This window comes from Heterodontus francisci, chromosome 4, assembly GCF_036365525.1.
Source record: "Heterodontus francisci isolate sHetFra1 chromosome 4, sHetFra1.hap1, whole genome shotgun sequence".
Lineage (NCBI taxonomy): Eukaryota > Metazoa > Chordata > Chondrichthyes > Heterodontiformes > Heterodontidae > Heterodontus > Heterodontus francisci.
The window spans coordinates 156,291,052-156,318,826 of record NC_090374.1 but is presented as its reverse complement, the minus strand read 5'-3'; the positions used below and the strand labels follow the sequence as shown (position 1 = coordinate 156,318,826).

The following is a 27,775-nucleotide window of genomic DNA, read 5'->3' as shown; positions in this document are numbered from 1 at the left end:
AGGTATTTATTACATTTTGGTAAGAAAAATAAGGAAATAATATATTACTTGGAAGCTAAGGGCCGGATTTTATTCAGGTAACAGGGACCCTAGTGGTGAGCTGGAAGGTGGGGGGGGGAAGGATGGTGGGAAAGACCCTGCCTCAGCCTCGGCCCTTTGTTGGGCCCTCGTTGCTTCCTGCCCATCGTCGGGAACACTGTCCCTTTAAGGTGTGAGCACCCACCTCCAGAAATTCCAGCCAATCAGGAGGGCTGGCAACTCTGCCGTACCAGCAGTGCCACTGGGAGCAGTGGCCGCTGCGGTACTACAGGAGGTCCTGCAGAGGAGACTGGGGGAGCTCCGGGGAAAGATAAGTGAGGTCGGGGTTGCGGGGCCATTCAGGCAGCCCTGGTGACAGGATTAGATTAGATTAGAGATACAGCACTGAAACAGGCCCTTCGGCCCACCGAGTCTGTGCCGAACATCAACCACCCATTTATACTAATCCGACTCTAATCCCATATTCCTACCAAACATCCCCACCTGTCCCTATATTGCCCTACCACCTACCTATACTAGTGACAATTTATAATGGCCAATTTACCTATCAACCTGCAAGTCTTTTGGCTTGTGGGAGGAAACCGGAGCACCCGGAGAAAACCCACGCAGACACAGGGAGAACTTGCAAACTCCACACAGGCAGTACCTGGAATCGAACCCGGGTCCCTGGAGCTGTGAGGCTGCGGTGCTAACCACTGCGCCACTGTGCCGCCCCTAAGGTGGGTGTGGGGATTGGTGAGTGTGGCAGGGGTGTCTTCCCAGGGCTGCGAATGAAGAATTATCCTGATAGAGTTAAATGAGGTAGGATCAGAGGATGTTCGAGTGGAGCATAAACACTGACATGGACTTACTGGGCCAATTCGTCTTTCTCTGTGCTATATATTCTGTGTAGTTTCTGGTGACAGATTTGGTTTGCGGCCCGATTCTTTGATTCGTGCTCCAGTTGGGTGAGACTGTATGTCAGGAGCAAAGTCCCAGAAAATTGACCCTACATTCTTCCAAATCCAACTAGTCCTCTGATGCCTGCATACTCCTTTGTCTTTTTCTCCCAAGTCCTACACAGTTGTATTAATTTGATCTGTGCCCTCCATCTGAACATTTTGGGTCTCTAGAAGAGTGTCCTTCAGCTCTCAGTATCTGCATCATTCTTTGATCCTCTCATGCAGCAGGATCTCGAAGAGTTCTCAGCAAACATTTGACCAAATGAACACCCCTTTATTTAAAAGTAGCACTCCTTTTCAAGAACCTCAGCCTTGCTGGATATCTCACCCCTGAACCTGCACCCAGAACCTATTAAAATGACTATAATCTGCCGAAGATGAAAAATCAGGCAAAGTCAGCACACTCCACTTCAGCTGATGACTTGTGTCATTTTTCCAGTGGTCCGGGCTGCCATTTTTTCTGGCCCTATCACTGCAGACCTGTTGCTGTGATATTAATCCAATTATTTACAGGTGTTGATTGGCTCAGGTATGAGAAGAGGAGTCTATACTGTAGTATAAGTGTCTGAAAGGGTTAATGTTTGAGATGGAGAGTAACCCCGCCCACTAGTGATGATGATGTAATAGTCACATGGGTGTTAGGCTGGGAAGAAGCTGGAAGCATCATGAGAGGTGCTCACTGGACTTGCTTAATGAGAGTGTAAATAGTTAAGCAGATAAAATAAATGAGTTACTGTTTAGCCTTACAAAGACTCCCAACCATCTGCATACAATACTCGAACTAACCTAACAAAAATATATAACATATACCACTCATCCAGTGCTCTGTAGAGTAAGAAATCCTTTGAATTTTAAGGGCAGAATCTTCCCGATCCTGTAGAGATGTGCTTGACGGTGGGATCGAGAGGAATTTTGATATGCGGGCGTCGGGTCAGTGGCCCGATGAGTGCCCATCCCGAGGTGATCTTGCCAGAGGCAAGTCATCACCAGCAGCGGCTACTCGCCTGGCAGCAGCAGGCAGCCAGTTTAAATATTTAAGCACCCATTTGTGGGAAGATTGGAACATAGGAACATAGGAGCAGGAATAGGCCATTCAGCCCATCGAGCCTGCCCTGCCATTCCATAAGATCATGGCTGATCATCCACTTCAATATCTTTTTCCCACGCTATCCCCATATCCCTTTATGTCATTGGCATTTAGAAATCTGTCAATCTCTGCTTTAAACATATTCAATGACTGAGCTTTCACAGCCCTCTGGGGCAGAGAATTCCAAAGATTCACAGCCCTCTCAGTAACAAAATTTTTCCTCATCTCTGTCCTAAGTGGCTTCCCCCTTATTTTGAAATTGTGTCCCCTGGTTCTAGACTCCCCAACCAGGGGAAACATCATAGCTGCATCTACCCTGTCGATCCCTTTAAGTATTTTGTAGGTTTCAATGAGATAACCTCTCATTCTTCGAAACTCTAGAGAATACAGGCCCAGTTTCCCCAATCTCTTCATAGGACAGTCCCGTCATCCCGGGAACAAGTCTGGTCAACCTTCGTTGCACTCCCTCTATGGCAATAATATCTTTCCTAAGGTAAGGGGACCAAAACTGCACACAGTACTCCAGGTGCAGTCTAACCTAGGTTCTATACATTTGAAGCAAGACTTCACTACTCCTGTACTCAAATCCTGTTGCAAAAAAGGCTAACATACCATTAGCCTTCTTAATTGCTTGCTGCACCTGCATGGTAGCTTTCAGTGACTTATTGACGAGGACACCCAGGTCCCTTTGTACATCTGCATTTCTAATCTCTTACCATTTAAGAAATACTCTGCACATCTATTCCTCCTACCAAAGTGGATAACCTCACATTTTCCCGCATATTCCATCTGCCACATTCTTACCCACTCACTAAGTCAGTTCAAATCCCTTTGAAACCGTTTTGCATCTTTCACACAACACACATTCCCACCTAGTTTTGTGACATCTGCGAACTTGGAAATATTACATTTGGCCCCCACATTCAAATCATTGATATATATTGTGAACAGCTGGGGCCCGTACACTGAGCCCTGCAGTACCCCACGAGTCACAGCCTGCCAATGTGAGAATGACCCGTTTATTCCTACTCTCTGTTTTCTGCCTATTAACCAATCCTTAATCAATACCAGTATATTACCTTTGATCCCATGTGCTTTAATTTTGATTGGGGATGGTGTGGGCCCCTCCACTGAGGGCCAAGCCTGCCAAGTGCCTGGAGGCTGTTTGCTGGCGGCTGGCCAAGGGTCCCGCGAGGCCTCCTATACTAACCCTCCACCAGAGCCACATGGATCAGTGGGCCACAGCTGCTGCCACAGGCCTCCTGTCGAGGCCTTTCTTTCTGCAGGCCTGGCAGCTGCAGCTACAGGTAATTTCGTGTCAACTTCTTCAGAGGATGCCTTAAGATGGAGGCATCCTCCCAGTCCCCCCTCCTGTTGCAGCTGCACCCTCGCAGTCCCCCCTCCTACAGCAGCAGAACCCTCCCAGCCCCCCTCCTACAGCAGCAGAACCCTCCCAGCCCCCCCCCCCACAGCAGCAGAACCCTCCCAGCCCCCCTCATACAGCAGCAGAACCCTCCCAGCCCCCCCCCCCCACAGCAGCAGAATCCTCCCAGCCCCCCCCTCCTACAGCAGCAGAATCCTCCCAGCCCCCCCCTCCTACAGCAGCAGAATCCTCCCAGCCCCCCCCCTCCTACAGCAGCAGAATCCTCCCAGCCCCCCCCCCCCCCCACAGCAGCAGAATCCTCCCAGCCCCCCCCCTCCTACAGCAGCAGAATCCTCCCAGCCCCCCTCCTACAGCAGCAGAACCCTCCCAGCCCCCCCCCCCCCCTACAGCAGCAGAACCCTCCCAGCCCTCCTCCTACAGCAGCAGAACCCTCCCAGCCCCCCTCCTACAGCAGCAGCACCCACCTCTGCCAGTGGGCTGCTGGCCTTCCAAGGCTGCGGTCCCTCTGATTGGGCCTGCAGCCCAGGAACCCACCATTAAGGGCGTCAGATACAGAAGCAGCCAATTAGGCGGCCACCTCCCAAAAGATTGCACCAGTTGGTGCATTTCCAGCAAGTGCGGAAGTTGGGACCAGGAAATGGTCCTGGCCCATGATTATTTTTAAAGGGGTCAGGATTCTGCCCTACATCTGTCGTCTTCGATGTAATGGTCTAATACCCTTGTTCCTATCTGAATCCTTTCTTGAGTGTGTGAGTGACACTCGCTATCCTTCAATGCCCTTTATTTCTTGATCCGTTTCGGGACACCTTTTCCTCTGTGCAATACAGTGGGTTCTGTTGGTGTTAATGATGGACAGTTGTTTTTATTTAATTATTGCGCCATCTTGACTTTCCTACCAAACTATATAGACCTGTCATGAGAGCAACCAGTATGGCCAAGCAGGTGATCCTGCTTGCTGTTAGCCAAGGATTTTCAGCTTCTCTGCAGTCTTGTTTTTAAGTTCTTTTGTTTCTTAAAATGACGGGTGTCATCAATCTTTGAGCTGTAACTGAGTGATTTATTTCTTAAGTTATATTTGTAATCAGTGTGTTTAATTTGTAAAGAGTCAGCCTTGGATCAGTGGTAGTACTCTTGCCTTTAGGTCAGCAGGTTCCAGGTTCAAGCACCATTCCAGAGATCTGAGTACCTATTCAAAGCTGACACCTCAGTGAAATATTGAAGGAGTGCTTTACTGACAGAAATGAGATGTTAAACTGAGGCTCTGCCAACCCTTTCAGGTAGATATGGAAGAACAGGAGACTTCTTCCAGTGTCCTAATTCAACATTTATCCCTCAATCACCATCATTAACACAGTTCAATTGGTCATTTATCTCAAAAGAACATAGGAGCAGGAATTGGACTATTAGACCCTCCAGCATGTTCAATTAGATTGTGGCTGATTTATATCTTAACTCCATTTACCTGTCTTGGTTCCATATTCTTTCATATCCTTATCTAACAAAAATCTATCAATCCCAGTTTTGAAATTTTAAATTGATCTCTGCTCAATAGCTTTTTAGGGGAGAGAGTTCAAGATTTCCACTGCCCTTTATGTGAAGAAATGCTTCCTGGCATCATCCCTGAATGGCCCAACTCTAATTCTAAGGTTATGTCCTTTTGTTCTGGACTGTCCAACCAGAGGAAATAGTTTCTATCTACCCAATCAAATTCTTTCATCATTTTAAGCATCTCAATTAGATCACCCCTCAATCATCTATACTGAAGGGAGTCCAAGCCTAGTCTATACAACCTGCCCACATAATTTAACACTCTAAACCCTGGTACCATTCTAGTGAATCTGTGCTGTGCCCCTTCCAAGGGCAATATATTCTTCCTGTGATGGGGTGCACAGAACTGAGCACAATATTTCAGATTGGTTTAACCAGAGCTTTATGCAACCATATTCCAGCCCTTGGGATAATCTCATTGTTGTTTGTGGGGACCTTGCTGTGTACGATTTGGCTACCTCATTTCCTGACAGCAGTGACTATATATCAAAAGTATTTCATTTGCAGTGAAGCACTTTGGGACATCTTGAGGTGATGAAAAGCACGATATAGATGCAAGTCTTTCTTTCCAATATGTGCTAATCGGGCCCTGCTGTAAGCTACAAGAGTACTATGTGTGATTACAAACGAAATGAAGGCCTTGATAGTCACACTGAAAAAAATTGAGGTTACATTTCTGAATCAAAAGCAATAAATTTACCATTTTAGGTTAAACATTTTCCCATGTGGTGTGAAGTCTCACAGATGAGTGATTTGCATGCTTTGCCCTGAATTGAACATTCTGCTTTGGCAAACTTTCAGTGACCCACTGAGTGTTTAGAGATGTTGCAATATTTAGCACAATTCCTACAATGAGAAAACCTTTGAGTATTATTGTCTGGAAGTGACAGTCAGCTATAGTAAGATAGAATATGCATTTATATCGTGCGTCATCACATCCACAGAATTTTCTAAAGCACTTTGCAGCCAACAAATTACTTTTGTAGTGTAGTCACTGTTATGTGGGTAGCAGCTTGCACACAAAATCCCATAAATCACAATTAAGTGTATTTTTGGTGCTATTGTTTGATGGTGGAACATTGGCCATGGCACCTTGCTCTGCAAGCAGTACCATGGGATCTTTAATAATAATAACGGAAAGTACTGGAAATACTCAGCAGATCTGGCAGCATCTGTGGAGAGAGAAACAGTTAATGTTTAGAGTTGGATATGCCTCTTCCTCTGACCGGCAGACTTGATTCAATATGTCACCTCCAACTGTGTAGCACTTCTGCAGTACTTGCATTGAACTGTCACCCTAGATAGTGTGCCCAAGTCCCAGATGGAGGCTTGAATCTCAGCTGTCTGATTCAGAGGCAAGTATTTTACCAATTGAGCCAGCATGCTTATTGTTCAAATGAGAATGCAAGTATTCCAATTCATCTTAAACCTATTCCGATAAAGCAATATGATCAGATTTTCTTTTAAAATATTATAAATTGTTGCCTTTTCTAACAAAGTTTTATTGAAACTCTTGTAGCTTGGGAATGGAACACGATGGTCAAGGAAACAGGTGTGGTGATGAAACCAGCATGGGAAGTGTTATGGCACCCTTGGTCCAGGCTGCATTTCACCGATTTCATTGGTCTCGGTGCAGCGGGCAAGAGCTCAAGCGATATCTTCAGTGAGTACATCATTAGGCCAAAGAATCATTGGCTTTGTATTGTTTGAATTTATTTAAAATGAATTCTTCTAGGAAGATGCTGCAGCGAGACAGGAGGGATTGTATGGTGTTTGGGGTCCGGTGCCTGTTATGTCCATTCCTGAGGAAGCATTGTTAAAATAATTTTGGATAACTCTCTCTACAATGTCCCAAACAAATATATACAAGGCACTTGGAACTAATGTCTTGAGAAAGTGTTGCTGTAACATGAGAGGCAGCAGCATTATCAGTTCCATCCAACTAGGTATTGCATCTGCCTGGTCCCTGGGTTGCAGGAAAACATACCGAATTAAAAATGAGATCAGTGAGGCCCTGCTTTAAGGTTCTTTGTTTTGTATTTAGAGGCTCAGAAAAGAGATACTATTGAGCTTGCACAATACTTAATTAGGGTGCAGATTTGGATATTCCATTATAGGAAGGATATAAAAGCAAATGGAAAAGTGAAGCATAGATTCATTAAGATGTTACCAAGGATGAGGGTTTACACTTACAAAGAGAAACTTGAGAAGTTAGGATTTTTCTCCTTAGGGATGGGAGGTTTAACCATTGGCTACGCCATATTTAAAGTATTGTGTATGCTATTGGGCCATTTGCACTCCATTATTGAAAGGACATTGAGAATGTACAGTGTAGATCCATAAGGATGATGTCAGGGATGATAATTTATAGTACTGGGACCATTTTCACTGGAGCAGTGAAGATTAATGGGAGATTTAATGGAGGTTCTTAAAATGATGAAGGGTTTTGACAGAGTGGCTCGGGAAAAACTAGGTTGGTGAGTCAGTGAAGTAATCAAAATTGTCACAGAGAGTGCTGAGAGAGGTTAGGAAAAATTCTTTATTCTGTGTGCTTTTAGAAAGTATCATTTTGTGATAGAGTACATTTGAGACATGACATGTGACAAATGTAACATGTTAGTAAGGAAAAAGGTGATTGTGGGCCTATGATTCCCAAAGCTCTTCACCCCTGGAGCTTTTCTTGCTTCCTGTCTGCATTTGTTGTAGACTAATTGATAGAGATTGATTGCTATGAATGGTCAACAACTCTATTATTATTGTATCATCCAACTTCTAGGACTATAGCAGGCAATAGAAGATCTTGGTCTTTTTTTGTCTAGTAATCCCTATGTTCCTATTGTCTGCATTGCATTGGTGCATAATCAGAGCTTTCAGTATTAAACAGATGTACATGTAAGTTTTTTTGTCCCCTGTTATCAACCGTGTACCTGAGACATTCAATAACACAAAGATAACTACAGTGAAACTATAGTTTTGAGTGATGGTAAAAGGTGCTTGCCATTGAGATAGGCAGCTTCCACCACTAATTGATGCTCTGGGATAGCTCCACGCCTGTAGTGTTTTTTCCAGTGAAAGAAACCAAGAAATATCAGCAGAGTCCATGCAGCTGGGAAGTTCAGATCTGCTAGGACCCAAGGTATAATATCGAGGAAAGGATTCCATGATCCGGTGCTTCTAGTGGGGTGAGCAGTCAGAGGAATACACTTCAGAAAATCACAGGAGAGGTGTGATCGCCACTGGAAATGCTGGACGTGGAATCATGCAATCGTAATACCATCCTCAGGAATTTTATTGAATAAAATAGGAAATTTGAACACTTGGGATGAAGATTCAAATGAACTGATTTATAAAGTTAATCCCCTTTCTGTTTCTTTCTACAGCTCCTATGACTGCCTCCTAGATGACCCATTTGATCACGATTGGCCCAAACTTCCAGAACTGCCAGGGATAAACTATTCAATGGATGAGCAATGCCGCTTTGATTTTGGTGTGGGCTACAAGATGTGCACAGCTGTATGTTCTGCCAAAATAATCATGTAACAAATGTAAAAGAGAGGGGTTAACTATAAAATGAAATGTAAGCTGGGGATTGTTAGCAATAAACATTTTAGGTTGAAGCATCTCAATTGGCCAATTACATTACATGGCAGGAGATTATGCTTCAAGTTTGATTCACTGCCATTCTGGACATGGTATTGGGGAATGAGCCCGGCCAGGTGGTCGAAGTTTCAGTGGGGGAGCATTTCGGGAGCAGTGACCATAATTCCATAAGTTTTAAGGTACTTGCGGATAAGGATAAGAGTAGTCCTCGGGTGAAGGTGTTAAATTGGGGGAAGGCTAATTATAACAATATTAGGCAGGAACTGAAGAATTTAGATTGTGGGTGGCTGTTTGAGGGTAAATCAACATCTGACGTGTGGGAGTCTTTCAAACATCAGCTGATTAGAATCCAGGACCAGCATGTTCCTGTGAGGAAGAAAGACAAGTTTGGCAAGTTTCGGGAAGCTTGGATAACACGCGATATTGTGAGCCTAGTCAAAAAGAAAAAGGAAGCATTTGTAAGGGCTGGAAGGCTAGGAACAGATGAAGCACTTGAGGAATATAAAGACAGTAGGAAGGAACTTAAGCAAGGAGTCAGGAGGGCTAAAAGGGGTCATGAAAAGTCATTGGCAAACAGGATTAAGGAAAATCCCAAGGCTTTATATACATATATAAAGAGCAAGAGGGTTACCAGGGAAAGGGTTGGCCCACTCATGGACAGAGATGGGAATCTATGTGTGGAGCCAGAGGAAATGGGCGAGGTGCTAAATGAGTACTTTGCATCAGTATTTACCAAAGAGAAGGACTTGGTGGATGATGAGCCTAGGGAAGGGAGTGCAGATAGTCTCAGTCATCTCATTATCAGGTTGGAAAAACTCGGATTCTTTTCACTGGAACGACAGATGTGGAGGGGCGACATGATAGAGGTTTACAAAGTTATGAGCGGCATAGACAGAGTGGATAGTCAGAAGCTTTTTCCCAGGGTGGAAGAGTCAGTTACTAGGGGACATAGGTTTAAGGTGAGAGGGGCAAAGTTTAGAGGGGATGTGCGAGGCAAGTTTTTTTTACACAGAGGGTGGTGAGTGCCTGGAACTTGCTGCCAGGGGAGGTGGTGGAAGCAGATACGATAGCGACGTTTAAGAGACATCTTGACAAATACATGAATAGGAAGGGAATAGAGGGATATGGGCCCCGGAAGTGCAGAAGGTGTTAGTTTAGGCAGGCATCAAGATCGGCGCAGGCTTGGAGGGCCGAATGGCCTGTTCCTGTGCTGTACTGTTCTTTGTTCTTTGTTTTGTGCTGAATCATCTGACCTTGGCGAGGTTAGCAACTTGAGCATCACAATTGCCTTCAGTGTCCCTGGGAAAAAGTCAGTGGTGGATGCCCTTCTTTGACTGAAAGTGCTCTGGTCTGAGCATGAGGACAGAATCAGACTTGATTCTGATGCCTCCTATGCCCATGCCCTTGCCAAAACTCACCGTCATAGCTCCCAGATGAAGAATGTCTATTTCATTGAAGCACTGCAGGGCTGTCTGTCTGCAGAGTGCTGACTGGAGATGGTGGGGGGGAAAAGTGCTGGCAAAAAAACAGAAATAAAGAGGCCGTGCCTCACGCCTGGCCAAAAACTTGAATGTTTCTTTTACAGTTTAAATCTGATGTTTTGAACCAACATTTTAGGGCAAATTTTGCAAGGCTGCACACCTAGTGCAACTAACTGATCAACTATGATTGGGTTTGTTTCATGAAATAGGCATTATACAGTCAAGGGTAAATTCATAGAGGGAGTTCTTCCAATCGTGTGTGAATGGGAGAAGGGGGCGCAGTTGGGGGGTAGTGTTGGGAGGACCAACATGCTAACTGTGATCTCTTCTTCCATGTGCTGTAACCATTCTATGATTCTATGTAGTACGACATTGTGCTGTGAGCATGACATAGGAAATTGGAGCAGGAGTAGGCCATTTGGCCCTTCGAGCCTGCTCCGCCATTCAACGAGGTCATGGCTGATCTTCTACCTCAATGCCATTTTCCTGCACTATCCCCTTATCCCTTAATTCCTTAAATAGCTCTGTCTTGAACATACTCAATGACTGAGTCTCCATCGCCCTCTGGGGTAGAGAATTCCAAAGATTCACCACCCCCTGAGTCAAGAAATTCCTCCTCATCTCAGTCCTAAATGGTCTACCCCTTATTTTGAGACTGTGTCCCCTGGTTCTAGACCCCTCGGCCAGGGGAAACACCCTTCCTGCATCTACCCTGGCAAAATGGAGAAGGCCTCAGTGGCCCAGGCATGTGATGGAAAAAAAAGGCAGGGGAAAACCAGAGGTGCAGAACACCCCAATGGTCGTGTACCGATGTGGGATCCCTAGCCCACAGTTTCCCTCATTTCTGGAAGTGATGGGGTGCCTATGCTGCATTAGCAGTGTCTGCCGTCTGAGAGAAGATGGGAACTGTGGTTAAGGTCTGAAGTTAAGTCACTGTAAGGTCAGAGGTTTGTAAATCAGCTGGTACAAAAATAAAGTGCCATTCTTTGAACTTGCGATAAGCTTCAGTGTCGGAAAACAAAGACAGAAGTCAGAGTGTGAGCAGGACAGAGGATTCAAATGGCAAGTAACCGGAAGCATTTGCAGATGAAATGGAGGTGTTCAGCAAAATGATCACATAATCTGCATTTGGTTTTTCCAATGTAGAGGAAACTGCATCATGGACAGCGAGTACAGTATAATAAATTGGTGTAAATTCCTGCTTCACCCAGAAGGAGTATATGAAACACTGGAGGTTGGTGTGTGAGGAGGTGAAATAACAGGTTTTACATCTCCTGTACTTACATAGGAAAGTGCCGGAGGAAGGAAAGCAGTTGTTAGGGGTGATGGAAGAGTTGACCAGGGTGTCAAGGATGGAACGGTCCCTTTGGAATTCTGTTTGGTGGTGAGATTGTATTGAAGTGTCAAAAATGGCAGAGAATCATTTATTGAATGTGGCAGCTAGAGGGGTGGAAGGTGAGGGCAACTGGGATACAATCATGGTTCTGGAAGGGAAGGAAATGGGATGAGGATGGAAGAACAGGAATTGGGATTGGTACAGTTAAAGCCTCTGTCTACCACAGTGGAGGGGTTCTTTCATTTCTGACTTGCAACTTTGTATCTAAAGGATCTCCATTCAATGTGTTTCTTTTTCACCAAAATTTCTTTTTTCAATGTATAAATCTTTATCAAGCTTAAAGTCACTATTTCAAATGCAGAATGCATTTTAGGATTTGATCTATTTCAGTTATTGAGCAGAGAATCAGGCACAGTGAGCCTACAATTTCTTTTCTGTGAGCATTGATTTGTGTCAGATCACCCGTATAACCTGAACATAAACTCATTAAAGCCCGATATACTGGCACACAGATGTGTAAACTGAAGCAAATATTAATTACATGCAGTATGCCCTGCAAATGGCATTCAGAAATGAGGGTGCTTTAGATAGTTCCTGTATGAGCATGGCAAGCTGTCACATTGTGGTATATCAAGAGATATGGTATAGATTATTTGTGTTAGCTATATGTTTGTAAAAGTTCACTGAACTTGGGCTCATAGCAGGGAGTGGCACTCAAGAGGGAGCATTAACAGGGATTGGATACAACACTGTAGCCTCTAATCACCAATCTACAGTCCCTTCCTGCTTGGTTCGCATTGGAAGCCTGGGATCAGTGAATTAACTATTATATATTGTATGTGGCGACTGTATTTTAACTCTGAACATAAATAATGTCACTGCTGCATCGGAACATTAAACATCACTTGCAGCAATGGCCCAAAAATTGAGCTTTGCATTTTGTAGTAAAAACTTATTCTGGTTAGGTGTATATTTCACTTGGCAACTTTAATGACAAACGAAACAACAGGCAAAGATACAAGAGGTAAATTTTGTGAAGCTGAGCTCCCAACATGGTGCCGAACAAGAAAGAGCACAAATCCTAGCATCAGTCCTAGAGTTTTGCACCCATATCTCCACTACACTCCCAGTATAGAGCTTAGCTAGATGGGGGCCTGTACCACAAAATTAGCCCAACAATTAGTAGAGCCTTACCTCCACTCTACCCCTAACATTTATCCTCACGAGACCAGAAAATGTGTCACAGAATCAATCCTACTGTATTAGAGCCCTATCTCCACTACTCAGTGTGGTGCCTCGGTAGACAAGAGCACTTAATTGGCTGTGTGTTGTTTGACTGACCCACAGTCCTGTCCTATGAATCTTCTGATGAAGGGTCACTGACCTGAAACATGAACTCTGCTTCTCTCTCCACAGATGCTGCCAGACCTGCTGAGTATTTCCAGCATTTCTTGTTTTTCCCATGAATCTTCCCATTGGAACGGGGACTTATAAAATGACCCTATATAGTTATACCATTATTTTTCAAAATGTGAAAACCTAATATCTTTTGATTTTGAACCTTAAAGCTATAAAAAGTAGTCATTAGCTAATTATTAATGACCTTATAGTAAGAAAAATGCCAATTTCATTTTCCTGTGGTTACAGTTTCGCACCTTTGACCCATGTAAGCAGTTATGGTGCAGCCATCCTGACAACCCATTCTTCTGCAAGACAAAGAAAGGACCTCCCTTGGATGGAACAGAGTGTGGTCCTGGAAAGGTGAGTTACCTCTGAGACACTGATACTTGTTTTGAACAAAATTAATGATACGTATTACAAGCAGTTCACTGACATACTACAGACCTGATTCTGGATTGAATGGACCACAGAGTCAAGATGGGCAGGAAACTGTAATGCATCTCCAACTGGACCAGTGTGCAATGCAATAGGGTAGAACACCCTAGATGAAGTACAGCCCCACTAAATCAAATGTCCTCTCTTAATTTGCTGAAATTTCTTTAGAAGTGTTTAAGAAATCTTACACTATCGCATGAAGTGTCCCATTATGGTGGGGGAACCAACATGAGGGAAAAACATACTTGACCTTGTCCTCACAAATCTGCCTGCCGCAGATGCTTCTGTCCATGACTGTATTGGTAGGAGTGACCACCGCACAGTCCTTGTGGAGACGAAGTCCCGCCTTCACATTGAGGATACCGTCCATCATGTGTGGCACTATCATCGTGCTAAATGGGATAGATTTTGAACAGATCTAGTAATACAAAACTGGGCATCCATGAGGCGCTGTGGGCCATCAGCAGCAGCAGAATTGTACTCAATGACAATCTGTAACCTCATGGCCTGGCATATTCCCCAATCTACCATTACCATCAAGCCAGGAGACCAACCCTGGTTCAATGAAGAGTGCAGGAGGGCATGCCAGGAGCAGCACCAGGCACACCTCAAAATGAAGTGTCAGCCTGGTGAAGCTACAACCCAGGACTACTTGCATGCCAAACTACATAAGCAGCATGCAATAGACAGAGCTAAGCGATCCCATAACCAACGCATCAGATCTAAGCTCTGCAGTCCTGCCACATCCAGTCCTGAATGGTGGTGGACAATTAAACAACTAACTGGAGGAAGTGGCTCCACAAATATCCCCATCCTCAATGATGGGGGAGCCCAGCACATCAGTGCGAAAGATCAGGCTGAAGCATTTGCAATAATCTTCAGCCAGTAGTGCTGGGTTGATGATCCATCTCGGCTCCTCCTGAAGTCCCCAGCATCACAGATGCCAGACTTCAGCCAATTCGATTCAATCCGTGTGATATCAAGAAACGACAAAAGGCACTGGATACTGCAAAGGCTATGGGCCCTGACAACATTCCGGCAATAGTACTGAAGACCTGTACTCCAGAACTTGCCGCACCCCTAGCCAAGCTGTTCCAGTACAGCTACAACAGTGGCATCTAACTGGCAATGTGGAAAATTGCCTAGGTATGTCCTGTCCTCCTCTGGAGAATACTTGGCATCAGGTGGCAGGACCATATCTCCAACACAGAAGTCCTTGAGGCGGCCAACATCCCCAGCTTATACACACTACTGAGTCAGCAGCGCTTGAGATGGCTTGGCCATGTGAGCCGCATGGAAGTTGGCAGGATCCCCAAAGAAAAATTGTACAGTAAGCTCGCCACTGGTATCAGACCCACCGGCCGTCCATGTCTCCGCTTTAAAGACGTCTGTAAACGCGACATGAAGTCCTGTGACATTGATCACAAGTCATGGGAGTCAGTTGCCAGCGTTCGCCAGAGCTGGCGGGCAGCCATAAAGGCGGAGCTAAAGTGTGGCGAGTCGAAGAGACTTAGCAGTTGGCAGGAAAAAAGACAAAAGTGCAAGGGGAGAGCCAACTGTGTAACAGCCCCGACAAACAAATTTTTCTGCAGCACCTGTGGAAGAGCCTGTCACTCTCGAATTGGCCTTTATAGCTACTCCAGTCGCTGCTTCACACATCACTGATCACCTCCAGGCGCTTACCCATTGTCTCTCGAGATAAGGAGGCCAAAAGAAAGAAAGAAAGAAATGTCCTGTACACAAAAGGCAGGACAAGTCCAACCCGACCAATTACCGCCCCATCAGTCGACTCTCAATCATCAATAAAGTGATGGAAGGTGTCATCAGCAGTGCCATCAAGCAGCACTTCCTTCGCTATAACCTGCTCAGTGATGCTCAGTTTGGGTTCCGCCAGGGCCACTAAGCTCCTGACCTCATTACAGCCTTGGTTTAAACATGGACAAAAGAGCTGAACTCAAGCGGTGAGGTGAGAGTGACTGCCCTTGATATCAAGGCAGCATTTGACTGAGTATGGCATCCAGGAGCCCTAGCAAAACTGAAGTCAATGGGAATCAGGGGGAAAACCCTCCGCTGGCTGGAGTCATACCTAGCGCAAAGAAAGATGGCTGTGGTTGTTGGAGGTCAATCATCTGAGCTCCAGGACATCACTGCAGGAGTTCCTCAGGGTAGTGTCATAGGCCCAACCATCTTCAGCTGCTTCCTCAGTGACCTTCCTTCAATCGTAAGGTCAGAAGTGGGGATGTTCGCTGATGATTGCACAATGTTCAGCACCCTTAGCGATTCCTCAGATACTGAAGCAGTCCGTGTAGAAATACAGCAAGCCCTGGACAATATCCAAGCTTGGGCTGATAAGTGGCAAGTAACACTTGAGTCACGCAAGTGCCAGGCAATGACCATCTCCAACAAGAGAGAATCTAACCATGTCCCCTTGATATTCAATGGCATTACCATTGCTGAATCCTCCACTATCAACATCCTAGGGGCTACCATTGACCAGAAAATGAACTGGAATAGCCATATAAATACCGTGGCTACAAGAGCAGGTCAGAGGCTAGGAATCCTGCAGCGAGTAACTCACCTCCTGACTCCCCAAAGCCTGTCCACCATCTACAAGGCACAAGTCAGGAGTGTGATGGAATATTCTCCACTTGCCTGGCTGGGTGCAGCTCCGACAACACTCAAGAAGCTTGACACCATCCAGAATAAAGCAGCCCACTTGATTGGCACACCATCTACAAACATTCACTCCCTCCACCACCGACACACAGTGGCAGTAGTGTGTACAAGATGCACTGCAGCAATGCACCAAGATTCCTTAGACAGCACCTTCCAAACCCATGACCTCTACCACCTCGAAGAACAAGAGCAGCAGATGCATGGGAAGATCACCACCTGCAAGTTCTCGTCCAAGTCACACACCATCCTGACTTGGAACTATATCGCCGTTCCTTCACTCTCGCTGGGTCAAAATCCTGGAACTCCCTTCCTAACAGCACTGTGGGTGTACCTACCTCACATGGACTGCAGCGGTTCAAGAAGGCAGCTTACCACCACCTCCTTCAGGGCAATTAGGGATGGGCAATAAATGCTGGCCTAGCCAGTGAAGCCCACATTCCATGAATGAATAAAAAAAAAATTCTTTGTAAATACTTCCTCAAACTCATTCAGAGCCCAAGAGGTCAGATAGGCTGAGACATTTGTTGGAAGTTCCCAATACTGACATTGTGGTTCCAACCATGGAAATAAGCCCCCACAAAAACAATGAAATTGTGTTGCATATAGTGACTGCTATGTCCAAACTCAGTTCGCCAACAAATCTCAAATAGACTAATTCACTGATGAGCTATCATCACTGAAGGGCTGAACCTGATCAGACATGATCTGGTGAGAACAACTGTTTCACAGCTGAAATGGCCCTTGAATAGTCATATTTGTGATCAATCCCCCATCTGGGATTTGTGGCTCGAGTAGATAGAAACCCATCCCTACAATGACTGTGTTTCTTATTTCAGGTCATTACCATCAAAACATTCTGATCTGCAAACTTAAATTTCCATATCCAAATGAAGTAAGTTTATAGAAACAAAGATGGCAAATAATATTGGTTACCGTTGATATATTGTAGGAGCACAGTCGATCTTGATTGGTTCTGGGGTGACCACATGCCTTGCACATGGATAAAAATTGGTTCTGAACATTGCAGATAGGTGGTGCTGTTTCAGATGGGGAGCAAAACTGTTTCAACTCTCGAGCGCAAATTGTGTGCCAATATTACGTGCCCCATTTACACAGGAGGTGCGTCACACCTCATTTTGGATTGGACATCCCTTAGTTGTCCTAGACACCTGTTTAAGATATAAAATGAGTCACTTCAAATTGGGGTCCTTCAACTTTGCTAATTCTTAAGCCTGCCCATCAAATCATGGCAGGGACAGTTGGGAGGTCGACTACGGAAGCACCATTTAAAGGAATTCTCACCTGCTTTAAGGTAAGTCTCTGTTAGTCTTTTTAGGCTTCTAGGATGCTTATGGGCCCTGTTTGGTTGTAATATCAGTGTTTAAAAAGCTCTCTTTTGGAGGTGGTTAAGTCTTTCTGGGCTTTGAATTCCATTATTTTTATTTGGGATGTTCTGCTGGTTGAACCACGAGGGCTGGAGGAAGAGAAGCAGCAGCAGTGAGGAAGAGGAGCAGCAGCAGTAAGCAAGAGTACACAAACCTGCAGATGCTGCTAGAAAAGGAGAGGAGACCCTACACCAACCCACAAACTCACAACCCAGTTCCAACCTGCACCCCCCCCCCACCCCAACCTCACCACCGCAAAAGATTTTGACCAGCCCAAAATTGACCAGCTGTCTCTTTTTGTTGGCTACAGGTGGGCAATTGGCTGGCAGGTTGCAAATGAAGTCTCGGTGTTAAAATAGCCCCAGTGTCAAACTGATGATGTTGGCTGTGTTTTTGACTTGACCCGCCACTGCCTAAAACCCTCTCCCAAATGACCTCTCCACTCCCTCCATAGTCAATATAATAATGCAATCATGATGTAGGAGTGCATTGCATGTACTAATGCACAATGTGATAATGCACTGTTTGTGCAGTAATGTGCTGTCAATGTGACAGTGCACTGACAATGTAATAATACAATTATTGTAATAATTTGCTGTCAGGGTAATAATGCATTGTTAATGTAGTTATAAGCTGACTGAAATAATGTGCGGTATATGATACTATCAATACAAAAATGCACTAACACTCTAATAATGCACAATGTAACAGCACACCAACAGTGTAGTAATATGCTCCCAATATAATGGTGCATTGAGTGTGTAATGATGCATAATGCAATAATATATTGTCAGTGTAATAATGTGCAATGCAATAATTACCTGCCAATATTCATGAATTGCCTTTCAATAAGATGAACAGATTCCATTACTGAAAATGTTTAATTTGAATTATCAGTGGTGCTACCAGGGTCACTGTTTGTGGAAGACTTCAGAACAATTAAGGTTGGATGGCAACTGGGGTCCATGGAGCAAACTTGGGTCCTGTTCTCGCACTTGTGGATCTGGTGTCCGATTTCGAACTCGGCAGTGCGATAACCCAGCGTAAGTGTTTTCTATAGTGATCAATGTTTTTCTCTAATCTGTAATGATGAATCAATTGGTTATTCTAGTACATGCTTTTCCCATAACGCGATAAAGTAATTGCTAAGAAATGCTGTCACATTGTGATCGCTTTGATATTCGTCGGGTGAATTGACTAACAGCAGTAGCACAAAACTGGACTGAAAATGAATTTAAACCATGCCTGACTTTCTATTGATTCAGTGGAAAAGAAAATTGGACAGGCTGCTGATTCCATTTCAGCTGCATTTGCAATAGTGGCATTGATGGATTTCAACCACCATACCCCGCATTCTCTCCCCCCCTCCCCCCCCTCAGAAAATATAATGAAACCTTTTATGCTAGATAGAAGGGACTGAGAATATATGCAAACGTATAAAAATCAACAGCACCAATATAAAGAAAATCTTCCAAGAGACTGGGGACGAATTCTGAGGCTGAATTCCCTGATCCCACTCTCAAAGGGAGCACAGCTCACAGATATTGCTGTCAATGTAATAATGTGCAATGTAATAATGCACTGTTGATTAATGCTTACTTCAAGTATGGCTCCATAGTAACTTTCAAACAGGAAATGAATAAATTCCTGAACAAGAAAAAGTCGCAGGGCTATGGAGGAGTAGGGGAAGTCTACACTAATCTGATAGCTCTTTCAAAGAGCTAGCAGAGATACGATGGATCGAAAAGCCTCCTTCTGTGCTGTATGATTTTATGACTCTTTGTGGACTGTGTGCATTTGAGGAATTTATGCTATTTATTAATTAACTAGTTCAGTTCGTATAAAAAAGCACATCACAGCTCCCCAGCGGCCTGAAAACCTTGGTTCAATTCCCAGTGTATGCTGAGTTTCCAATCCCAGTTGGGACTGTGATAAGGCAGTGTAATTAGTGTTAGCATCGCTGGCGAGGGAGAAGGTATCTTGTCACTATACAGTGATTCATGCTTCAAAAGGACAAGCAGGGACAGAGTTAGGGGATGGAGCCAAATGTATTTTCCAATAAAAGTAATTTTAGAATGTTTTTTGAAACTAGGGAGGCAGATGGCAGTTTAAAAGCCAGTGCTGTGGGTAGGGTGGAAGCTGTATTACAGCGGCTTCAATATGGAGAGTTGTGAAGCAACTAAACAGCTGCTTAAGTAGCGACAAGGTGTTATCGGATTGAATTTTAATTGTGTTACTGCTTTATTGAGGGAGGGCTGCAAACTGTGAATGTTGACAAAAGATTGCTTCAGATGCCCATTCTGTACAACTACAAATAGAACCCAGTAGCTGATCGTGACTGAATTGTGTAGGGCAGAATAAGAGCATAAAAAAAAAGGGGCTGGAGTAGGCCATTTGATCTTTCAAGCCTTCTCCACCATTCAATAAGATCATGGTTGATCTACCTCAACACCCACACTATCCCCATATCCCTTGATTCCTTTAGTAACCAAAAATCTATTGACCTTTGCCTTGAATATACTCAACAACTGAGCATCCACAATTCTCTGGGATAGAGAATTGCAAAGATTCACAACCCTTTGAATGAAGAAATTTCTCCTCATCTCAGTCTGAAATGGCCAACCCCTTATGCTGACGTTGTAACCTCGTGTTCTAGATTCCCCAGCCAGGGGAAACATTTTCTCAACATCTGCCTTGATGACTCCCTTAAGAATTTTACTTGTTTCAATTAGGTCACCTATCATTATTTTAACTCCAGGGAATATAGACCTAGTCTATTCACTTCTCATAGGACAATCCCCTCATCCCAGGAAACAGACTAATGAACCTTAATTGCATTTTCTCCATGACAAAGGAGACCAAAACTGCATACCATACTTCAGGTGTGGCCTCAGCAGTGCCCTATATAATTGTCGTAAGACTTCTTTACTCTTATACACCAATCCCTTTGTAACAAAAGCTAACATACCATTTGTCTTCCTAATTGCTTGCTGTACCTGCATGTTAACCTTCTGTGATTCATGTATAAGGACATCCAGGTCCCTCTGAATGCTAACGATTCCCAGCCTGTCACCATTCAAAAAATATTCTGCTTTTCTATTTTTCCTACCAAAGTGGATAACTTCACACTTCATATAAAATGAGTAACGAATGCTCCAAACCAGATACCACTGGAAAAATTGCCAATGACACACAAACCTGTGAATGATACCCTCAAATTTCAGAAAGACAGTAAAAGCTACTTACCTGAAGATTCACTGATTTAATGAGCAGTGTCGTATTATCTGACTCTCTGTCTTTGCTTAAGATGTTGGTTGTTTGATTGTTTAAGATGTGTAATAATACTGCATGGTTGTGACTCAGGCCTGCCAATAGTGGTCAGGATTGCCCTGGTGTAAACTATGAATACCAACTGTGTAACAAAGAAGATTGCCCACGTCATTTTGAAGATTTCCGAGCGCAACAGTGTCAGCAACGCAATTCATACTATGAATATCAGAGTACTAAGCATCACTGGCTTCCATATGAACATCCTGACTGTAAGTTAAGTGCACAATTTTTATGTTCAAGGCAAGTTTCAAATTTCAGATAGACTTGAAACATTTAAGCAACATAATCTTATGGATTTTTGCTAGCAATAAAAAGATGCCATCTGTACTGCCAATCCAAGGAAATGGGAGGAGTTGTCTACATGAAACAGTTGGTCCACGATGGTACTCGCTGTTCCTACAAAGATCCATATAGCATCTGTGTAAGAGGAGAATGTGTGGTGAGTAAACTTAACAACTTGTTCCAAATGATTACATAGAAAACCTTTGCGGTCTAATCCGTTCCAATATCACATGCATTGAGCTGCTACAGAAAAGGTGATTCGATGATCTGGTACTTCCAGTGAGCAGTCCAAGCTCGTGAAGAGCGCATGTCGCAGAGTCAGTGCAACGATGTTGTAGTTCCAACTCTTATCCAAGCATGTTGGAAGTGCAACTTCTGCGCTGAGAACATGGGTTCACAGTATCACCCTGTAAATGCAAGGATACATTTTCTTCTTTCAGCTATTTTAAAATATAATGGAATCAGTCTAACATTTCAAGGTAGAAGGGAAAAATCAGAGACCCTCCCTTTAAGATTCATACATCTGTGAGCTTACTGCAGAATATAACTGCATCTTGAGCTTCATGCGTTATTTCTTTTTCCCCAGTGTCATCAAGCAATTACACACACAAGAGCTGGAAGAGTTCAAAGGTTTTAAACTTGTGTCTGGTCGGTTCTAGCGGTCCCTGCCGACACCAATCGTGACATTTGTCAGAGCACTTTTATATACACATAAGGTCCAGGATTTATGTAGTTGCAGGGATGAGCATATGGCAGGCCTTACAATTAACTAAGAGGAATTCCAAACACGAGGAGCTTTAATTATGAAGAAAAATAAGAGAGATGGAAGCAGTTTTCGAAAGAATAAAGATGGCTGTTAGAAGATCTGATAGAGGTGTTCAAAATTATAAAGGTAAAGATTAAGGTAAATAAGGAAGAGTTGCTTCCACTGATATTTATTTAAGATCATCATAAAAAAAACAAAGGTTGTCGTAAAGAGAATTTGTTTTACGCAGTAGGTCATTAGGACATCGATTGCCCTACCAGAACTTTGAACCCAACTATTAAGGAGAATGTTACTGTAGTCATTATGTTACTGGACAAATCCAAAGGCTGGACTAATGATCCAAAGATTATGAGTTCAAATCCCACCATGGTAGTTTGGTGCTCATTTGCTTTAGTTGATGAGTTCATAAGTTCAATGAATACTGATTCACGCAGTGGTGGCAGGTCCAGAGCGACATGATATAGTGCTTCAGGAAAATATCTATGGCTTCCTTAAGTGGTACATTGGTGAATAGGCTATCAATGTCAAATGAGCACATGGACATGGCATTGCTATTGAATTGCATGTCCACTGTGTGTGTTGAAAACTTGCTCAAAACTGGTTATAATAATTCACCATTTGGCCAATTCATGTTGTGCAGAACCGGTCATAGATAGGATAGGGCATAGAGGGACATCAATTTCCTTACACTTTCCTTACAGTTCCGAAGAAGGGTCACTTACCCGAAACGTTAACTCTGCTTCTCTTACCACAGATGCTGCCAGACCTGCTGAGTATTTCCAGCATTTCTTGTTTTTATTTCAGATTTCCAGCATCTGCAGTATTTTGCTTTTATCCTTACACTTCTTAGTGGGCTCCAATCTGCACTCGAATTCACCTTTGAAATGGAGCTGTCAAATGAGCTCCCTTTCCTTGACACACTACTTGAGAAATCTGCTAAGGGATTCTCTACTACAGTCTACTGCAAACATACATTTGTTGGTCAATGCATGCGTTGGGATTCTTTCAGTTCCACACACTATACGATTGGTCTTATTGTCAACCTTGTAAATAGGGCCCGAGCAATTTGCTCACCATGCAAGCTTGATGCTGAAATGGGGTGAATCAAAGGCATCCTGCGTGACAAGGGCTACCCTAATCAGATCATTTCTCGCTGGATATCACGCAAACTTAAGAACGGGCCTAAGCCCGTCATTTTCGGCCCTGAAAATGCGCAGTCTACCTCAGATTACCCTGGAACGGTAATATATCCCAAAAATTTGAGCAACAGCTAAAGTTAACTGTTTCACGCTGTTACTATGCAGTAGCATCACGTGTGGTGTTCGCCACAAACAGGATGCTGCCGTCAAGCCAAAAAGACGTTCTGCCTATCTCACAAATGAGTAATTTGATAAATGAATTTCAATGCCAGTATGATGCTAGGTATATAGGCTGTACAACCGAAAGATTGGCGGACCGTATCAAACAACATGTCCCTTCTGCTGTTCACAACGGGCAAGGTACAGACCGTACTCAAGCAGTCTGTGCTTGCAAAACTCAAAACACAGTGTCCAACATTAGATGTGATTCCGCTATTGGACAACATTTGCTAAATAATCCTCAGTGTGCTAAGAATTCCGCTGACAATTTAAGATTGTCAGTCGGGCTCGCAGTGTGACGCATTTTTACGTACTGGAAGCTACATATATTAATACACAGGGCCCTATTCTTTGCAGACAGAAAGAACATGTACACACATTGCGCCTGTTTCAGCTAAGCAAAATAAGTGACAGCTAATCGTTGGTTCATTCCTCAGGGAAATGCCTTGACTAATCAGAGTCAAGCTGCCTGCTTTAAATTTCAAACAAAGCTTGGCAGTTAACTGTGAGTGACCATAACCTGGTGCATTTTCCATGGGAATGCCTCTACCAATCAGAGTCCACTTTCCAACCAATCAGCACTCCCTTCTCATACAGTATAAATTTGTTGCTTTCCCTTACATTGCTTTTCTTGCGAATTGTCCTGATGAGTGCAAGATGAAAAGCTTCAACAAAATGTCTCTGTATTCAGCAATACTCAAGCTCTGTACTACCAAGTGACTCATGGCAAAGTATTATTTTAACCTTGTATGTTGTATTCTGCTTTGGGAACCCAAAGGGATGGTTTAATAGGTGGTGATTTCCTTTTATCAGTTTTCTGTTCTTTTGCTTTTTAAAAATTCATTCTTGGGATTTGGGCATCACTGGCAAGGTCAATGTTTATTGCCAATTCCAACTTGCTATTGAGAAGTTGGTGGTGGGCCACCTTCTTGAACTGCTGCTGTCCGTGTTGTGAAGGTATTTCAGTGCTGTTAGGGTAGGGAGTTACAGAATTTTGACCAACACCAATGAAGGATTGTTGATATATGTCCAAGATGGAATGGTGTGTGACTTGAGGGAGAACTTGCAGGTGATAGTGCTCCCATATACCTGCTGCCCTTCTCCATCTAGGTGGTGGAGGTTGCAGGTTTGAGAGGTGCTGCAGTGCATCCTCTAGATATTATACACTGCAGCCAATGTTTGCCGATGGTGGAGGGAGTGGATGTTTAGGTCAGTGGAGAGGTTGCATGTTTACATGTCATTGTAGAGAAACAGACTTCACTTGGCAAGGCTCCCCCCACCCCCCCCACCCCAACCCCCCCACCCCCAACTTCCGTTACAACCTTCAAATATCAATTAAAAGATTCTGAAATGATCCTTATGATCCTAGACACTTAAATAATGTTTCAAGACACTTTATTTGCTTAAGTTATGCATTTATAATGCTGACTATTCGGCATAATTTCTCTTGCTTCAACTTAATTAAAAATCATGTCAGTTTTCACCTTTCATTAGTTTTCACCTGACTGATCCAATCTGGCAGCATGGTGTTTCTTTGCCTTCAGAGTGGAAGGGAAAGCATGAGAATCACCTCATGTAAATTCCTGTATAAAATAACTAGGTAAAAAAGTAATTGTTAACTCGAGGCATTACTGCAACTACTGGTAAAACAGGTCAAGATGTATGTTTCACATTATAGGAGATGCTGATCTACCTATGAAAATTGTCTTTTTGTTGTAACGGCAATACAAAGCTGGGAGAGATACCAAATTATAACACATGGCAATGCCAAAGAGAGACAGTTACTTGTGGCTTTACTTGGACTTTCTGATCAGATTGTAGGGCTCAAATTCAACATATTACTATCACTTCATTCTGTAACAAATCACACTGGTCAATGAATAAGGCACCACTGTAAATGTTCGATTACAAAGGGGATAAAGTGATGTTTCAGTTGTGGAGAACCTTGATCAGACTCCATCTGGAGCACTGCATTCAGTTTCAGGTGCCACACCTCAAGAAGGATGTATCAGCCCTTGATGTGGTGCAGCGCAGATTTACCAGAATGATACTGGGCTTAGAGGTTTGAATTATGAGGGCAGGTTGCTTGTATTTCCTTGAGTATAGAAGATTGAGGGAGTGACCTAATTCAGGTACTAACAATGTTAAAAGCATTTGATAGGGTAGACAGACAGAAACTATTTCCTCTGGTAGGAGAATTCAGAGGGAGGGAACATTATCTTAAAATTCGAACCATTTAGGAGTGAAATAAGGAAGTACTTTTTCATACAAATGGCAGTAGAAATCCGGAACACTCTGCCCTAAAAGCCAGTGGATACTGGGTCAACTGAAGCTTTCAAGACTGAGAGCGATATAATTTTTGTTAGGTAAGGGTAGCAAGAGATATGACGTGAAGACTGTTGAAATCTAGTTAAATGGCAGAGTAGGCTGGAGGGACTGAACAGCCTATCCCCTTTCCTAATGTTCCTATATCTTCCTCTATTTTAAAACTGCATTTTGCTGTTGTATTGATTAAAGTTTTATCTCCACAGAAAGTCGGATGTGACAAAGAAATTGGGTCGAACAAAGTGGATGATAAGTGTGGAGTATGTGGTGGGGACAACTCTCACTGCAGAACAGTGAAAGGAACATTCACCAGAACACCAAAGAAATCGGGTAGGAAGATTCTGATCTGCACTGTCATTGAAATATGGTAGGAATATTGCGATAGAATTTCCATGAGTGTTTTCCAATCTCCTACTGCTCGGGATAGCTAATGCAGAAGTTATTGCTGGTAATAATCCACACTGATCTCCGTTAAAGAAACATGGTTGGAGTATCTTCTCATTGGCGATTAGGGATGGGCAATAAATGCTGGGCTGGCCAGTGTGCCCACATCCCACGAAACGAATTTTAAAACAAGGAATTTTCTCAGCTCCATAAAAATTGGCAGAAGATAGACAGAAACATGGGATAGACATGTAAATGGGGCTTTGTCTTGAACGTCTGGCAGTTGATTGGGAAAACAGACAAGGAAATTCATAGCTATTTATAATCTACATCGATCTTTGTCAAAGAAAGATGATAGGAATATTGCAGTCTTCACTGTTCTACATACGAGAAAGATGCTGTGAATGTGCCCCACAGGCCAGCTCACTCCACCTCAGAAGCAGCAGTTAATCAAAGTTATTTTTTTTTATCATCTTTGGGCAGATTTCGCCTGTGCATCATGCACACTGAAAGTATCCTTTATAATCATTTCATTTATTACAGTGCACAGAGGAAATACCCCCAACTGGGTGTTTGCAGAGGGAATTGCTCCACCCTAGTTGAGTTACGCAGAGAGAACTTCCCTCACCAGGTTACACAGAGGAAATGCCCACTCCCCCACTGATTGACTGCACAGGGAGAATTCCCCTTCTCCATCTTCAATTGATTCTACAGAAGGAATTTTTTCTTCTGGCTTGGTTATGCATTCCCATCGTGGCATTAATGCCTTTCGGCTTTCTGCTAAGAACCGGGCTATGGTTCCGTGGGCACTAGCAGCTTTTCTGTATCTCACCCGGTTGACCATGGGGTCAATTCAGTGACCCTGGGAAAGTTTTCCCAGAATTGCTGCATGTCCAAAAATAATGGTGTGAGACAAGTGGGGAGTTACTGTCACCAGATGAAATAATGCCAGCTCACTTAATTCATTATCATTGCTCCTTATATGTTTCCATTAGTCCATTGAGCATTATGAATGTAAGTGTGCAGGAAATTATAAGCTGCTGCTCTTTGAATATATTGCAACTTGCTGTGACTGACAAGTCCTGCACAGATGGAATCCTGTGTGTGGACAGGGGGCCAGAACTGCCCCCTTCAATGAAGAGATTTTGGATATTGTAAGAGAAGGTGAGTCAGAGAAGGATTGCTATAGTTGGGGGCTGAAGGGAATCATGCTCTGTGCTCAAGTGTGCCATATGCAATGTCCATAAGTTATAGCAGCAGATAAGAAATGATTCTATACCCTGAGAAAGAGCACCAAGGTAAAGTTGCCTGGAGCTTGACAGCTCAAATTAAATCCATGCTGTTACTGTGCAACAAGCCTTGAGGCCCCCAACATGGTGCAGCACCAGCAGTGGAGCATGGAAAGCACTGGCATTAGCCCCTCACATTGAATCATACAGTGCTGAAGGAAGCCACTCAGCACATCGTGCTTGTGCCAGCTCATTGAAAGAACTATCTAATTAGTACCATTCCACCGTTCTTTCCCGTAGCCCTGCATCTTGTTCCTCACAACCATGTCAGGAGGCCCCATTTGAAGAGTGGGCTGCCACTGCATTTACCTGTCCCACTGAGATGGTGCATGGAAGGAATAGGGAGATGACACAAACCATGCCCTCACACCAAGGACAAATAAACATTATGCATTTAAATGCATGAAATATAAGCAGGGAGATAAACTGGTTGTACTTCCCTTAAAATATAGGGCTGGATTTTACAGCCTCCCAACATTGGGGGTCGTGGCGGCGGGGTGGGGGGCCGGGGGCGGGGACCAGCAAATGCCTCAGGCAGAGGCTCGCCATGGGCCTCAAGCCAGGAAGGCCTGGCTCGATATTGCTGGCGGCGGTGAGGCATCATGGTGGCCCCCTGCCACTTGGTGATGGGCCAAATTTACATATTTAAATAAATGTAAGTTAACCAATTAATTACTTACCCACTCCCGCTGTCCATCCCACTCCGATATTGGTGCTGGTGGCTGGCA

At 43.8% G+C, this 27,775-nt stretch overlaps 1 protein-coding gene across 5 annotated transcripts in view; it reads left to right on the top strand.

Annotated features, from left to right (window-relative positions):
* The window catches only part of LOC137369342 (A disintegrin and metalloproteinase with thrombospondin motifs 3-like), a 311,469-nt gene that overhangs the window by 222,532 nt on the left and 61,162 nt on the right, over nucleotides 1-27,775 (top strand). For all 5 annotated transcript variants that reach the window (XR_010974930.1, XM_068030412.1, XM_068030411.1 and 2 more), the window contains 7 exons: nucleotides 6,519-6,662; nucleotides 8,380-8,512; nucleotides 13,064-13,177; nucleotides 18,211-18,356; nucleotides 20,677-20,852; nucleotides 20,949-21,082; nucleotides 25,581-25,704. Coding sequence is in view for 4 of the 5 variants with exons in the window: in XM_068030412.1 (XP_067886513.1) it covers nucleotides 6,519-6,662; nucleotides 8,380-8,512; nucleotides 13,064-13,177; nucleotides 18,211-18,356; nucleotides 20,677-20,852; nucleotides 20,949-21,082; nucleotides 25,581-25,704 (971 nt within the window). In the remaining variant the exon portion in view is untranslated. The remainder of the gene's footprint in view (nucleotides 1-6,518; nucleotides 6,663-8,379; nucleotides 8,513-13,063; nucleotides 13,178-18,210; nucleotides 18,357-20,676; nucleotides 20,853-20,948; nucleotides 21,083-25,580; nucleotides 25,705-27,775) is intronic.